The 16,787-nt window shown below is 35.7% G+C and overlaps 1 protein-coding gene across 2 annotated transcripts in view; it reads left to right on the top strand.

The window, feature by feature from the left end:
* The window catches only part of ANLN (anillin, actin binding protein), a 28,037-nt gene extending 13,178 nt beyond the window's left edge, over positions 1 to 14,859 (top strand). For both annotated transcript variants that reach the window (XM_064670083.1, XM_064670074.1), the window contains 10 exons: positions 1,416 to 1,542; positions 2,479 to 2,527; positions 2,607 to 2,663; positions 4,177 to 4,215; positions 4,609 to 4,630; positions 5,650 to 5,762; positions 10,419 to 10,505; positions 12,055 to 12,162; positions 14,132 to 14,304; positions 14,662 to 14,859. In XM_064670083.1, the coding sequence (XP_064526153.1) occupies positions 1,416 to 1,542; positions 2,479 to 2,527; positions 2,607 to 2,663; positions 4,177 to 4,215; positions 4,609 to 4,630; positions 5,650 to 5,762; positions 10,419 to 10,505; positions 12,055 to 12,162; positions 14,132 to 14,304; positions 14,662 to 14,785 (899 nt within the window). In that variant the 3' untranslated portion in view covers positions 14,786 to 14,859. The remainder of the gene's footprint in view (positions 1 to 1,415; positions 1,543 to 2,478; positions 2,528 to 2,606; positions 2,664 to 4,176; positions 4,216 to 4,608; positions 4,631 to 5,649; positions 5,763 to 10,418; positions 10,506 to 12,054; positions 12,163 to 14,131; positions 14,305 to 14,661) is intronic.
* The last annotated feature ends 1,928 nt before the right edge of the window (positions 14,860 to 16,787 follow it).

Below are 16,787 nucleotides of genomic sequence, written 5' to 3'. Positions count from 1 at the left end.
GTGGTTCTCTGTAATCTGTTGGAGAGGAAGTAGAATTTTATATCTCAGGCTGTCTTCTCTCTTGCTGTCTTGGAATTTTTTTGATGGATGCAAGTCTAATACTAAAGATCTTTACAAAAATTCTGACCTTTGTGGCATTGTGGCATTAAGCCTCTATTTTTTTCAATCTTCTGTTAACATTGCAAAATACTTAAGATGCTAGAATACTAGTATTTGTAAATTGTTATAATTAATCAAGGTGTCAAAATGTGGATTTGTTTCTTCTTTTGTTCCAGAAGAATATCTAGCAATATCTCACTGTAGGTCTAGAGACCCATCCTGGAATATAGTGAATTTCTGGCATGTGGTTGTTCAAAGAATCTGCAAGCCCATAATAACCAGTGCTATTTGATATAATACCACAAAATATGATTGTGTGTGGACAGCTTTCTGCTTCTTGCCTCACTAAAACTTAAGGACAAAAGTTATTGGACAAACATATTACTGCTCCTGTTGCAGGAGACAATTCACCTCTGTTATAGGAAAACTTCTCTAAGGGTTACAAAAATATAAGTTTAATTTCTGTCAGTAATTCTGAAAACAAAACTGTCTAAACAAACAACTATGAACTATTTGTCATAAAACCTTTATTTTGGAAGCATAAAATTTGCTGTGCATTGTGCATCAGAAGCTCTATTAATCACTTGCATCTGAAGAGATAATCAAATATAAAGCGTACAAATCAATGTTTATTGGAGTTTACAACAGCTGTTCTGAAAGCTGTGACTTATCCTATATAACAGAGCACTCAAACTGGGGCGTTTTGTTTTTTGTTTTTGTTTGTTGGCTTGTTTTTTGTGTTTGGTTTTTTTTTTTAATGTAGTCTCACATTGCTGAACATTAGGTAAAGCAAGAGCATTGTGCAATTTGCTGCACAAACTCCGAATTATCTCCTGACACTCTTTAGATGCATGTTTGTGGTGATCTTGCTTGTTTTCCCCTTATGTGAAAGGTTAAGGAAATGAATTGCCTGGATAGCCAGTTACTTCATAGGACTGAAAAAAGCACGAGAATGGGCAGTAGCAAGAGCTGATGTGTGCTTGAGCTGACAGACCTAAAGAGTGTAAGGAACTAAGATTAGCTTCTGAATCTGACTGCAAGTTCTTCCTCTCCCTTCTCACGCAAGGGTTAGTGTAGGTCTGGGCTGAGATGCCCCAGACAACAATGTGGTTTTTATGAATCTTATGGAGACAGTCCTACTAGTAAACACAGCATAGAAAAAATTGTTTTAAGACTAAGTTTATAAGTAAGTCTCTACTGTAACCAAGTGTTTAATTGGGGTGAAACAGACGTATTTAATGGTAATTCAGAATTCTGGGATTTTTAGATACTTTGAACTCCTCAGGCTAACAAAACTACCTGCTATGTATTTACAGACTCAGCAAATTACTACTACGTAATAATCCTGAGATCTGGAGCAGAAAACATGGTTGTGACTCCATTAGCAAGTACTGCCAGTTCCCTGAATGGAGATGCTCTTACTTTTACTACGACATTTACTATGTAAGTATACAGAAATTCTTTTTGAACCAGTTTCAACTCCAATGGTAGAGCATGGAAAAAATGTTTAAAATCTTCATACAAAAATGTCATATAGTGCAAACAAATATGGTGAGCTTTTGTGGTATAGGTAGGTATTTCCTGCTTCAAGAAATAGCTGGAATGCACTTCTCTCAGAACAACCTAGACTTATTCGACATCCATCAGCTATTTTACGTCTTGCTTTTTATACCTTTGTTCTTTCCTGGAACACCTGCAAAGACAGATGGATTACCATGCCTGAGATTATGTGTTTTTCTCTTTTGCAGCCAATAACATTTTATGTAGCTATTTGGTTTTAGTGTCTGGAAAAAATAGTACTCTTACAACTAAAACTTTAAGGTCTCATATCTCATCTAAAAAGGTATTGTGAGTTCAAATGGCTGTTTGTTATCAGAAGTCTTTCAAAATAAATAAACAAACTCCCTTTTTAAAGTCCAGTTGAACTGGAATTTTCACTTAAATCTATTTACTTAGACCCAATCTCTTTCTGGAAATGTGTGTGTACTGCAGGATGCAATCCGAGAAACGGTAGATGTACTTGTTTTCCCTTTTGCTTTTGTTTTTTTGAGTTCTGCAGAGTATTTTTAAATAGTAATACACTAAAGTCTTAAAAAACAGCAATGTTAATTGCTCTGAAGCGTACTGTTGTAGAAGTGAACGGATCTCAAACAGCTGTATTGCCCTGCGGGAGCAAACTAAGACTAAGCTATTAGTCAGCACCATGGCTAAGCTTCTCTGTAGAACCTAGCTGCTCCCTGGACAGTTTTAAAGAGCTGAATGAGGGAAGAAATAAAGAGTAACTCAAAAAAATCCCCCAAAACCTACACCACACACAAAACCAAAAATCTTTTTGCTTCAGTTTCTGTTTAACCTATTTTTCCCCTTCCTTCCTTTTAGGCATGATGTGTCAAATGACTTTGAAATAAATGTAGAAGTTTACAGTCTGGTATGTATCAGTTCCTGTGCAGAGGATGTGTAACAGAAAATAATGTGCTGTACTTTCTTAATACCTTCTTTCCTTACAGGTGCAGAGAAAAGAAGCTACTAGCACTGATAAAAGGAAAAAGGCAAATAAATCTAAGGTAAATGAAACATGAAAATCAGTATATTAAGTTTCAACAGAAGGTGCACTAGGAAGACTGCTGTGTTCAGGGAGAACTGACTAATAGTGCTAGACAATCTGTTGCTTACTTTTCCTCTCCTTCTTTCTTGGAACATCTGCAATGACAGATGGATTATGGAGACCTGCAGCAATTAGTAGATTGGACCTTAGATGCAGTACTTGGCTGAACCTGAAATATATTGGAGGGGAAGGAGAAGAAATCTTACTAGTTCTGCAAAATGTTATGCTTTGCAAACTTTTATTTATTAGGTGTGGTGCCTCTGATAGTGATTTAGTGCCCTTATTCTCCCATTTACTTAAACTGCGCCAGTCAATATGCCCTACCCTGGCGTTTGATTTGTCTTAAAGATTTTATTGATCAACTGAAAACTTTCTTTCTCCTCGGTGTTAAGTAAAAAACATTAGATGCTTGTTTTTTTTAAAGCAAACATTGTTTTAATAACTCCTTGGACAAAATATTTCAGCTTGGATAGGGCACAGGTATCAAGTGTTTGTGCTTTATTAAGGATATGTAACCCTAAACAAGCCAGTGACTTTCTAGAGGCGGTTTGTTTGGTTTGTTGTTTTGGTTTGTTTTGGGTTTTTTGGGGGGGGAAGAGTAGAGGTGGGGTGTATTTTTCTTCTCATCATTCCAATAGCTGAGCACACAGTGAATTAATGACTTCAGGTCTGATTTCCTCTTCGTCAAGATACATCACTTGGTGAAAACAAGAAACTTAAGTGTCTTTCAAAACATTTGGAATGAGTGCTTAAATCCTGTCTCTGCAAACAGAAATAGGACATTTCTTTATTCTTTACTTCCATTTGGCACAGTGAAAGCATGCTTCTACCTATTCTCTAATAAAAGTTTCAAGTCCAGGGTCTTATTCTCTCCTGTGCTGAAGTTTAGAGGAATTTTTACTTAAAACAGAATGATTTTGTGTGTTAGTTGCTTATGTAGGGTTGCAGGTTTGCCAATGGTTTCCTATATCTGCTTTTTGACAAGTTTCTTAGACTTTTCCTTCAGCTTCAAGAAAAGATGAGTACATAATTCCAGTTCATGTTTAATATACAATTTCATTTAAACTTTGAGATTTTGATTTGAAAATAATAGATTATTTATAACAGTAGCACATGGAACATCTCTGTATTTTTATTGTTAACTTTTACCTTTAAATAAGCAAATGTAACTTTGAAGCCTCACGTAATGAAGTTAAAAGGCCTACTAACGTTTTTTCAAACACATCATCAAGATAATGTTGTTCATCCCAAGATAATGTATGCGTAAACTTCAGTAAGTATTTTTTGATAGGTAGTATTCTTTCCACCGAAATACTTTACATCCAGTCAAAAACCAAGACTTACTCCTTACAACAACTATCCATTCAAAATTTATTTAGATAAGCCTTCAGTAGTTTCACTGTTTAATTTTTACACTAATATGGTGGACAAATTCAGTAGCAAATGCATTATCTTCTTGTATTCTTTCGTAGGTTATTACTCCGAAGAGATTACTAACATCTATTACCTCTGTAAGTATGAGTGTAATACTGTAACCAGATCTGTTTATGACTCCTTCCAAAGGCCATATTCTCACACTGAATAAGGCTGAGCCCTTAGTAGGCTCTTTCTGTCCCTTACTTAAAACTCTATAAACTGCCCAGTTTTCGGCCAAATTCTTCAGTTATCAGCTCAAGAAATAGAAAACAGCTCTAAACATGTAATGCTGGAAATATGCAGTTGCTACACATTTATTTGGACTTTCTTTTCAAGTTGTTTCTGTTTGGTTTTTTTGTTTGTTTGTTTGTTTTGGGTTTTTTTTAAGTATTTCAAATGTAATTTTGTTCTACCCTAGCTTTGTCTTTTGTAGAAACTGTCAGAATTACTTTTCCCTTAAGCCTTTATTTCTTTATTTCTCTTTCTAGAAAAGCAACCTTCTTACTCCAGGTAAGTAAAGTTTAAACATCTTATGCCAAGATGAATAATCTACACTTTCTGTCAAAATCAGTGTATCAATAAATAATACTTGTAACAGATGACAATTTCAGAGTAATAAGCACTGAATTTGCCAATCCAGAAACTGGTCCTGTGTTTATATCTGAGTTACCATTGAATTTAATGAAAGGATCTTTACCAAACCAAAACTAATATCTGGTATCAGACACCCATGGTTTGCATTTTTTTCCTGAAAATGTGAATTCAAATGAATTTAAGATTTCAAGCTGGAGTCTGATGTCAACAAAGTTTTACAGAATAACTTGAAAATACAAACAGATCCTAAAGCACTGTTTGTGTGTAGTGTATATAATAACACAGTTAAACATTTATATATTTCTGACTCTTGAGGGGAGGGAAGAACAGCATCTCTGAGTGGTTTTCTAACTACATAAAAATGTGTTATACACTTGTATGACTAGAGTATGAGATACTTGAGCTGGCCTTAGTACAAATTGCAACAATAAGGAGCTCATGAACTAACTCTGGAATGTCTACCATGCTACTGCTACTAGTAAGATTCCTGGGCCTGAGCTACAGTTTGTTTCTATTGCTAAAAATGCAAAAAAAGGTGTACAAATTCTAGAAGACTGCAGCATGTCACTTGAGAAGAGGTGGAGGGATTTAAAAGGCATGTTCTTACCGCAGGATGTGTGCGCTTTGTAGCATGCCCTAGCATGCTCTCTGTCCCTCTGAGACTTCTTTAAATGCTTTTTCTCCTTTGTGGATATTTCAAGACTTCTTTGTGAAAGAAAAGATCTACTGGGGAGGAATGGTGTGCATCAAGATTCTCTCTGAATGTCCTGCTGGGCTGCACTGCAAAGAGGGCTTCCCCTGGAGTACTGAGTAGGGCATGCATACAGGAGCACAAATAAAGCCTTTTTTTTTTTTTTTTTTTTTTTTTTTTTAAGCCTTGCAGCATCCTTACTGTGTGTTGTGTTGTGACTTCACTTTAACTTCTTTCTCCGCAGCCATGGCCAGTCCAGGTGGCCCAAATGCTATACGCAGTACTAATTTCATCCTTGTTGGATCCCACAAGCTATCTCTGTCTTCTGTAGGAAGTGCCAAATTTGCATTGGACAAGGTAATTACTGGTTACTAATCCAAAGGTAATTGCATACTACTAGAAAAATGAATGAGTCTGGGCCTACTGTTTTCAGGCAAAATTACCATCCTAGAAATGAAACATAAAGGTTTATAGATATGTTATTTATACATTATAAATTTATGTATAGTTGTTACACTTCATTCATATGAAATTCAATACAAGTAATTTTGAGATACAACGGAGAAAGACTTACATTACTATGCCAGATGCTCTTTCATTTCTGTAGCTCAGTGTAAGGTATGGTTATGCAAAGATAATGAAGGCATTTGTTTACTGATTTGCATTCACTCACAAAAAAATTGATGTATGCAGTTGGCATCTTTGTACATGATCTTCGTATTGTTTGTTGCTCTTAACCTTGCAGTTATCATTAAATAAGACATTTAGTGTGTTTTAATGATAATGAAGTATTTGAACTTTTCTTCATTTAATTCACCTAAAAATTAACATTCAAATATAGCTACGATTGCAAGTTTTTCCTTTCATATCCTAATTAAATTTGTAAAAGCAAATAATCCTAATATTGAGAGAGCTATTATTGAGTTTTATTGCACTAGTTCCTTGTCTAAATAGAATGCTTATTTGCTTTTACTATCAGAAGTTTAAAAAATACATTTTTACACTCATTATGGTCTCTTAACTTTGTAATATCTAATACCTAAAATCTATTTTAATAGGTGTTTATGCCAGTAGCTACCTTAAAATAATTTAAATGAATTCAAAAGTTACTACAGTTTATGGTAGGACTAAATCACAACTTTATCTATCCAAACAGCATCAGTAGTATAATTTTTTCTCTTAGCTAATTAAATCATATGTATTGATAGTATTATTGCAATTATAGCTTCTGATGGGAGATGAGATGACAAGAACTAGTAGTGTTTGTGCATGAGACTTAAAACAAAATATTGCAATAATACCAACTTGCTGTTTAGAAGTTTTTTACTTTTTGCAGATAGAAGCAGACTCTGTTACTGAAACAGCTGGCAGAACTGAACACTTGAATTGCACTGGTGTTACTGACTATGTGAATTTCAGAGCTTTTTTAGCTTTGGTTCTTCAGCATAAGTGTTCCTGTTAACCAGAACCATGTGTAGAAATCTTTGTGTATGGCTTGCTTATTGGAAACTCATTGTTCTTGGAGTTAATGGAATCAGCTTTTGCAACCAGCAATTTGGGTTTGAACGTCTTCAGTTTACTCTGTGGGACAGGACACTGGACTAGGACTCCTGGACTGTAGCACAAGCACAAGGTTTAAATAGAATTCCAGGGAAACTATCACTTGGTTAATTTTTTGCAGGTGTAGTCTTAGTTATCTGACAAAAAGGGGAAATCTTGTTTGTCACTTGGGTTTTGTTAAATTATCATGTCAGTAAATCTTCAGTTTTGACTTGGCCTATGGCTGTACCAATGGCTGCTTTTTAATTTGCTTCATGCATTTCAAATGAGGAACAAATTACTGTCACAGTGGGTTTTTTGTTTCATTCCTCTCTTTTATACATACTGTTAAAATTCAGGGTAGGAAAGGAGCAAAATATACTCATGTATGACTGTGTCCTTTCTTCTTCTAGACTTTAACTTTACACTAATTGCATTGAGCATGTTTCTTTTTTCCCTAGATAAATTTTGAAGGGGAGGAAAAAGAACTGTTGGGCTATATGTTCCAGGACAAGGTTGCTATAATCCTTTAGTTCATAACTTAAAATAGGAAACTGCTTTCTAGTGCATGTTTCTTATCTGTGTCTGGCTTTTTTGCAACTTCTTTTAATTTTTCTAGGAAAATGCTTATGAAGATTTACTAACTAAACACAAGATGTTAGGAGCCTTTAAGACTTGCAGAATTCTCCCTCTTGCACAGTACTTCTCCCAGCATGCACAGTAATAAGCATGCTGCTAGAACTCAAAGTTATTTAGGCTGCCTAGGGCTTTTCCTTAACTAGCATGTGCCTCTTGTCTTCCTAGGTCACTGGAGGAGGGATTTTGTACTTCAAAACAAATTGATGTGTCTCTTAAAGATTGCTAGTCAGAAAATTTGGGCCAGCTTCTTTATGAACTGCAGAGAACATAGAATCAGCTACTCCATTGATAAGAGAACCAGAGAAAAATGACTGGCGGCCTAAATGTTGGTTTAACTCAACTTGTTGCTGCTGAAGAAAATTAAAATCACCTGGGACCTAGATATCTAATTTCTTATTCTAACCAGACCTTGTTCTGGCAAGATGTAGCAAGACCTTTGTTTTTTAAACAAAAAGTGATCATAAAGAACTGAAGTTTTAAAGATACTAAACATGTTAAAATGTGAGGGTTTTTTATTTGTACACAAATGTGCACTTAAAATATTTTGCTATATGTTTTTGGCTTTAGGAATTATGGGAATTGGTTTGCTTAAAAGAAATAATTTGTCTTTAACATCTGAAAATAGTTTTGTCTAGTTAATAGCTTACTCGAGTCAATCAGAAGAAAGTGTTGTAGATAAATTTATATGTTTTCGCTCAAAATTAAGCAAGTGATAATTTTAGTACTTATCTCCTATTTTTAATCAAAAGTCTCCTAAAAAAACAATTTTTCAAATTCTTGAATTGTCTTGAGTACCTTTACAGATAATCTTCTATGACAGTAGGACAACTGCTTAAGACAGACACCTGAATGAGCACACCAGAATGCAAGCTAGCCTAGCCATGGGTTTTAGTTTTCATCTACCTGGATATTGACAACTAGATTTCTTTCCATCACCTCCACCCCTTTGAAAGGGATAGATTGATAAGTAGAATGTAATATTTTCTCGTTATGTGTACAGGAGAGTGTTTCAAGACCTGCTTTAGTAATTAGTAATTGTGTTGCAGGTTCTGCAAAACTGTATGTTCTGTTTGTTATACAACCTCTTTGCTTTACTGTCACACAGCTCTTCACTGGTAAACTTCATAATCCATTAGATAGACTCTTCTGTCCTGACATAAACCAGAAAGGAATGCAAAACCCACAAACTTGAATTGGGGAATGGCCAAATGTCCCTGAGGCCCTCATTCAGAAGTGGATTTTACTGTGGTTTGCTAGAATATAAGCCAATGTTCCCTGATGTAGCATGTAGGGTTATAGTTGTCTTTGCTGATAAAAAAATCTAACTTATTTATATTATGTGGGAATGTTTTACTATTTTTTGCTTTTCAAATGGTCATGCAGGCTCCTACCTGATGCTCAGAATTTATCTGTGCTATACTGTAGAACTGAGTATGCTATGATAGTTGAGTAGATCTAACATGTAAAAATGACTTGATCACCTGTTTGTACACATGTGTATCACGTCTGGAAGGAAGCTTCAGGATGTCTAAAATTAGAAGGCAATTTGTTTCTAGCCACAACACGTATTCTAGTGTTCTGCAGGATTCACTGAGGCCTACAGATGTGCACTTTTAACTACTGAGGGTGACTCTTGTTCATCTTAACTACTAACAATACTTAATTCTATTTGATTGATGATTCTGTGGCTTTAAAAGCTACTTCATTGCAATGTAGACATGTTGATTCCCTGGCAAGTTGTTCTTTCTTTGTGTTTGACTAGCACCATCAACTTGTCTGTTTTTTCTACTATGAGAAAACACTGTTTCTACTATGTTTTTTAATATAATTTGTCTTATTTTATAATATGTAATAATGTATTATATAATTTATATTATTTTTAATAGTATTTAGTTTTCTGATTTTTTTTTTTTTTATTATCAGAAGCATTCCTGTTTCTATTTTGGTTGGGGTTTTTTTGCAAGATTCTTAACAGTATTGCTTATTTAGATTAGCAACAAAATATGGTATGTAAAATGCCCTGCAGATCATAACTTGCTTGTTGTATTAGCAGTTTGTCTCTTAGCTTCCTTATGGGGGAAAATAAAAGGGGTGGGATTTCGTAGGAGTAGTCAGTGTAACGGGGTACTATGTATGGGAAGGACTGGGTGAAGTCCAAAGGCAGACTTTGTTGCATGTTTCTTCTAAAAACTCTTGACTATCAAATAGCTATTTAACCAACCTCTGGTACAGTACTTTAGCTGCTTTTTTATTTTTTTCAGTGGCAGAAGATAGGACTTGGAACCCTTTCTGTTAAAAATTACTTAACACAGGTCTTTAACACTTTGAGTACCAGTTGAGAAGAATTATTGAGAAGAATTGTTTTTGTTACTTTTCCCCTTGCTAGTTTTTTTTTAATACAAAGACTTATCTGAGTAGGCATTACTACATCAGTCTCTGCTAAAAATACTTATGGTATCCAAGTACCATTCCTGTTTCAGCTCACTTCAATATTTTCCAAACGACTTAATGTCAAGCTGAGGCAGAAGCTTGCAGGGTGTGGACTGATGCCTTCTGTTGTTTCTAACCATGCTTGGAGTGCCTGTTTTTATAGAGAAAATGCATGTTTGTCCATATGTCCTTTGCAAACTACTAAGCAAATAATTGCTAAAGAGCTTCTAAATGAACTTGAAACAAAAAGTGATTATTACTGTCTTGCTTGAGACTGACTGCTGCTTTCTGGCTGAAGATTCTAGGAGCAAGACAGTGCTAACATCTTGGTGCAGGTGTCTTGCTTGAACCAGTAAGAGTTGGGAGGTGTCAAAATTAAGTGATTAATTGTTTTACTGTTTGCAGGTTCCCTTTTTGTCCCCTTTGGAAGGTCATATATATCTAAAATTGAAATGCCAAGTGGACTCCTTGGTGGAAGAAAAAGGATTCTTGGTAAGGTATTCACTTGAAACTTCTTCCTTGCGAATAACAGGTCCTATTAAATGTAGTCACTTTTTTAACTTCACACATGTATTTGAAGCTTAAAAGTGGCTTGAGATTTTTTTTCCCCCTCTCTGAACCAGACCCCAAATGTTTCCTAGTTTATCTTCTAAACGTGACTAAGTTAAAGCTACCTTTTAAGATTTTGTTAATAAACTCTGTTAATTTCTTATTTTAAACTTAAGTTAGCCTTCTCTTGCTCTAATCTGTGATATGAGATGAGATTTTAATCTCTCTGGCAGAAAATTTTACAAGATGTCTTGGTTTGGTCTTTTTGAGGTTTTTTTGAGTCTAGTAAAAACAAGATTGGGGGGTTTTTTTCCACTGTGCTCACAGCCTTTGGAAATGCCAAGGAAGTGACAGTATTTTTTTTCGAGAAACATCTTTAGCAGTTCTCTCTCTAAAACTGAACTTCAAAAATGCAGCCGATACTTGAGCCTAAGAGGTGAAGCTGTTGAGATGTCCAGCAGATGGCAGTAAATGTGCTATGGAAATACTTCAGCACAACATTAACGTTTGCTGTTATTTTGGTGTTATAAATCAGAATTTCTTAGGACTCTTTTCAGACACTGCTTTCTGTCTCCTTTCCCTTCACTTAATTGAAGTTGAACAGATTTCATTAGATACAAACATTTCTCATGCTTATGGTGTTTGCTGCCCCATGTTTCTGTGTACTAATTTAAGAAAGTCCATTTTTGCTTCCACTATACAATACGTCAAACTGGAAGAATGGTGTACATGCATATTAAATTTGTCCAGAGTAAGGGTTTGGAAACTCCCTGCACCATTAAAAATTATAAACTGAATTGTGATGAGTGAAAAACACAACACACACAAATTAATTGGAAAATAAAACTTCTATACAAGTTCGAGGGGGATCAGAAATACAAGTCAGATACTAAACTTTCCATGCCAGTACTAAGGAAATGGGGCTTGAAATTGATAAAATCCTTCATCCAGTAAAAGAACTACCAACACAAACATTTAAAAATCAATTTCTAATTTCTTTTAAACTGACTGGGCTCCTGAGTGTGGCCTGTTGATTAGCCAGATATTTTGTAATCCTGAATTGTAAGTCAAAGATGACTTAAATATCTAATAATAATAAATTGTTATATGTGTTTTGCGAACTATTCATACTGTATCTACTATAAGGAACCCTCCATTATCTTTAAATAATGGGAATTCTGGCCACCATCAACATGAAAACCTGGTAGTTTGAAACAGCAGTGGTAGATGTATTTTAAGCAAGAGGCTGCAAACTTGAGAATGATAATGTGAGCCCATTTTCTATGCTATCTTGAAAATATTCTGTGCTAATAGAAGGCTCTCCCAGTATAATTTTTTTCCTTCACTTTTGTGTACTCCTATAACAGATTGTACTTGCAGAACCATTCTGGTAGCAAAATAGTCAAGTACAGACCAAGTTCAAGGTATAATGTTACCCCATTTTTTTACTTTTTTATTATTCTTTTTTAAAACTTTTTTTTTTTTTTTTAAGACGATGTTTGAAGATGTTAGTGGATTTGGAGCATGGCATAGACGCTGGTGTGTGCTGTCTGGAAATTGTATCTCTTATTGGACATACCCAGATGATGAGAAACGAAAGGTAATGCTTCTTTATAAAGCTCAAGTCTAAAGTTCTGTAGTACCCTACACAACTACCTGTTCATTTTTAAGGCTTGAAACTGGTGAAGATGTTCAAAGTATTCAAGCTCATAAAGCTTCCTTGGGGAATGGAGGGGACTTGTCTTTATAAATCAGAACTAACTGGGAAAACCTAGAAGCTGACCACTCTGTCTAGTGGGAAAGGGAAAAAGCGAAAGAGGATTCATATTTAATTTCCTCTTTAGTCTTAAGGCTTTCCATTGTGCTCATCAAATGACTATATTTAATTGAATTTGATCAGACTTGTACAGCTTAATAAGCAGACTGTGTCTAGTTGCCTTAAGTTTTAGACAAAATATGAATAACAATATGATAAAGAATTAGAGTGGGCAATCCTTCTATATTGCAGAAGCATAGCTGTAATTGGGGACTATCTTAATTGTGGTTATTGTTGTCTTGCAATTCCACATTTTAGCTGGAACCAGTGCTTCTTGGTTCTCACAGAAACCAAGTTAATGTCTGGCTAATGAGACAAATCAGAGGTTCATCTGTCACTGAGGTGAACCTTCCTGTCTCCTTAGCCTGTTCTCTCTGCATGTGCTAAAATATTTCCAGATCTTTGTAAGGACTGCTTTCAAGAGGGTTTTTCTGACTCACTGAAATTATTTACCATTAAACTTTTAATTTATTTTGTTGTTAAGTTTATTGGCAGAACACTTTCATTCCCAAACTCTATGGCAAACTGGTCTTTTTGGGTCTTCTATGCCAATCCAGATGCTTGAGTTTAGTTTCTTCCCTGCTAAGAGAAGAAGACCATATGCTGATAGTTGACATTGCCAAAATATATCAATGTACTTTTTTCTCATGCTAGAAGAGAGGGAAAAATTTCTACCCACTGTAATAGAAGATAGGCAAAAATTAAATGAATTAAACAAGAAAAAGGTTCCTATTCTGCTTTTGTCTACAAGAAAGAGGCTTCGGTTTGTTTTCCTGATTCTGTTCTTGAAAATCTTCCAGACTTGTTTGACTATTGTTCTGAGAAGGGGTCAGCTGTATTCTTTTGTTATACTTTTATCTACAGCAATATTAAACTTATTAAATGCCTCCCCTCAATCCTACTATATCTGTTCCATCATGCAGAGATAGATGTAGCTCAGATATATTGGTATTAGGCCATGATTGCTTTAAATCACAAAATCCTTTTTTTCTAAAATAAATTTCCTATGGCTGTGCATATATCACCAACATGCAACACCTTCCCTGATGTTCCTTGATGTGGAGCTGTCCTCCTTTTTCCTGAACTTGGGTTATTTTAAGTGTCTATGAAATAGTGTAGTAAGCATGCCCAAAAAACAGCAAATTCTTCTCCAAGCCAAGAGTAGCTTGTGATGTTTCCCTGATGAGGTATTCTGCAGGCATGAAGAATCAATGCCAAGGTCTGTAACTAACTTTAGGTGTACAGCTGAGCTTCTCTCTATAGTCAGCATATACCTATATGTGACTGCCTTGAAACTTGGAAGGCTCTTCAAAGAGGCCTGTCTCTTGACTAGAGGGAGCTAAAACAGCTGGACTCAAGACTTAGGTGCCTTAGTTGAATGTTTGAAGATGAATTCATGTATGCTTATAGGCTTTGACAAGAATGATGCGAGGATCCCTATAGTGTGTGCTTTCTATAGGCTTTCACAGCGTTTACTCTTATCAGTTTGGATTTTGTTACAAAGTTCTCTTGAAATTGAGAGTTAAAACACTCTAAGGAATAAAGGGGAGGTACATCTTTGTGTAGCCTAAGCCTTTGGTAAGGGATAGATGTGTTAGTGGTATTGTGTGTGGCTGAGCAGAACATGTTCCATTGCCTGTATGATCTTGCTTTCAGCTATGGCCCTAAAATGGCAAAAATTGTCAAAGCGTATGTTGTTCAGGATTACTCTTGATTGCAGCATCCTTGACTGATGAACTAATTTCACTTTCAGCATCCTTTGGGCCGCATAAATTTGGCTAACTGTACCAACCATCAGATTGAACCTGCCAACAGGGAGTTCTGTGCCCGTCCCAACACTTTTGAACTAATAACTGTCAGACCTCAGAGGGAAGATGACCGAGAAACTCTAGTCAGCCAATGCAGAGACACACTCTGTGTTACAAAGTGAGTGCATAAAATCATGGAGGTTGTGGGAGGCTATGGGATGTGTATGGGATGGTGTTTTACCTCATGTGATATCAGTGCTAAGCTCATTTAAAAGCTAAGATTTTCAGATGGCACTTGAGCTGTTTGGTTCACTTTTAGACCTATTTTGTCTCTCTATTCCATTTCAGTATTCTAAGAACAAAGAACTCCACTTTTCTAGAAGTGGAGATGCCAGGTGACTTGGTAACAGGACTGTGGAATGTTTGACTTCATTTTTTCCCCTGCTATTTGGGCTTCTATGGTTGATCAGTTTGACATTTTTCATAATAACTAAGTGGAGGTGGAAAATAATCCACTGGGTTCTTTGCCTTCTAGGAACTGGCTATCTGCTGATACTAAAGAAGAGCGTAACCTTTGGATGCAAAAGCTCAACCAAGTCCTTGTTGACCTTCGCATGTGGCAACCTGATGCCTGCTACAAACCTATTGGAAAGCTTTAAACTCTGGAAAGGAAATATGAAGAAAATATGTGAAAATCCTCATTAACTAAACAAGAAAAGAACTGAAATGAAAATACGGGAAGTCCTCTGGGTCACTTATGCTTTAAATTGAGAGAGTATTTAACATTATATAGGACTGTGTTATGCAGTATTTTTATTTTGCTTAAAAAATTTTAAAACTTTTTTACTTCCTAGCTTTTGAGTATGGTAGGAAGCAATTAGTTGTTTCTTAATATTTATGTAACTCCTTTTTTGGAAGTCTTCTAACTAGGTACATTTTCTCCTTTAAACAACTAAATTATTTCAGGAAATCACACTTCAGGGCAGGAAGGGAGGTGCAAGCTAGTGAAAAACAAGCTTTCTAGATAACTCAGCTCCCTGAGAGAAACAATAGCTCAAAAAACTCCAACAAGGATGCTGCCGAAGTACAAGATTTAATGTTGGAGGTTTGTTGGGGTATTTTGTAAGGATCAGATACAGACGTTACTAAGTCAATTTTGTTCTACAACATGCAGTATAGATATTTCTTGCTTGTACAGCATCCTTGTGGTCAGAACAATAGAAATGCACTATATATTCATACTACTTTTGCAATTTCTTATACAAACCAGTATGGGTAAGTGCATGGCATGTACACTATGTGATTTGCAGGTGTGGGATTACGTATGCAGTATATTGCACTTTGATAGAAATGAAAAGTCTTGAATATTTTTGTTAGGACTGCTATATAAAAAAAATCTAACGGAGAAATTTAGGTTTAGGATTGTATGCATCAGCATTTCCTGAGACTTGTGGTTTGTACAAGCTAGAATTCTCCATTTGAGAACTAGGAATAGGTTAATAGGTTGTAAAAGTGCTTTTTTTTTTTTTTTTTTAATAATAAGACTTTACAAAGCTGCTATGTACCAACTAATACTCTGCTGGCCAAAAGTACGGGTCTTCCTCCCCTTGACAGACATGTGCGCAAATGCATAGAAAAGCAGTACTTGAGACCCATCAAAATGGCAAAATTTCTCAGTTAAAACTTGCAGTTTTCACAGCTTTTCACTGGGCTTAGTGAAATACCAGCTCATTACTTCACTATTGCAAATACAGTAGTGAAATTGCCGTTGCTGTTACACATTCACACTCAAAACACTAAATTCTGTTAGCTTATACTGTTTTCATCCTGCCACTTTTGTACTTGCTTTTAAATCGTTTTCTTTTTCCTTTACGTCTTTAAATATTTCCAAACTATGTATTGAGATTTATTTTATTCATTTAAAATAAAAAATTACACACCACCTGGTTTTCTCATAGCATTTTCTATGCATTTGAAACACTAGTTTGTAAGCTAAAGAAGTAGTGCTGGGATCCACACAATGTTTGAGAAAGGATTCTATTTTGTACGTGTATCACAATTCCACTTTTTTGAGAAGATAATTTGAGGCCTCGGATGTAGCTAGCACCAAATTTTGTAGTGAGAGGCCAGGTTGTCCATGTCCAGCAGTTCATTAGATATGAAGAGGAGAGATTTTTCTTTTCTTTAGTGACAGAGACAGGGCAGCATAGTAACAGAGTAACACAACACAGACAGTGCAAGGGTAAATTTCATGCTGGGTATGTGGTAGGCTGTCTTCTTAAACTTCCAAGTGGATCTTAAAAATCATTAAATATAGAATTATCAAATGAGTCCACAGAAAGGTGCTGAGAACTGAACTGGATGTATCCAAGGGAACAACATATTTTTATTTAGGTTGATTGGGCTATTATCCATTGTAGAAACCAATCTGTGTTTGTTCAATGACCAAAAAGTAGTTATCCCTCATCAAGGAAAGGTAAAAAGTGTAACAGGTGGAGTAAGTTAGAAAAGCTGACCTGTGTGGTGAGTTCTGGGCACAAGCTCTCAGTGGTGAGGACATGGGATGCCAGCTTAGCTGCAAGCCTGCACTCACAGCTTTACTGACTTGTACTGCTGTGTGCCATCTCCTGCCATGCTTCTCTGCTCTTTTAAGGGTGACCT

This window comes from Pseudopipra pipra, chromosome 1 (genome assembly GCF_036250125.1).
Source record: "Pseudopipra pipra isolate bDixPip1 chromosome 1, bDixPip1.hap1, whole genome shotgun sequence".
Lineage (NCBI taxonomy): Eukaryota > Metazoa > Chordata > Aves > Passeriformes > Pipridae > Pseudopipra > Pseudopipra pipra.
This window is presented reverse-complemented; position numbering and strand designations above follow the sequence as displayed.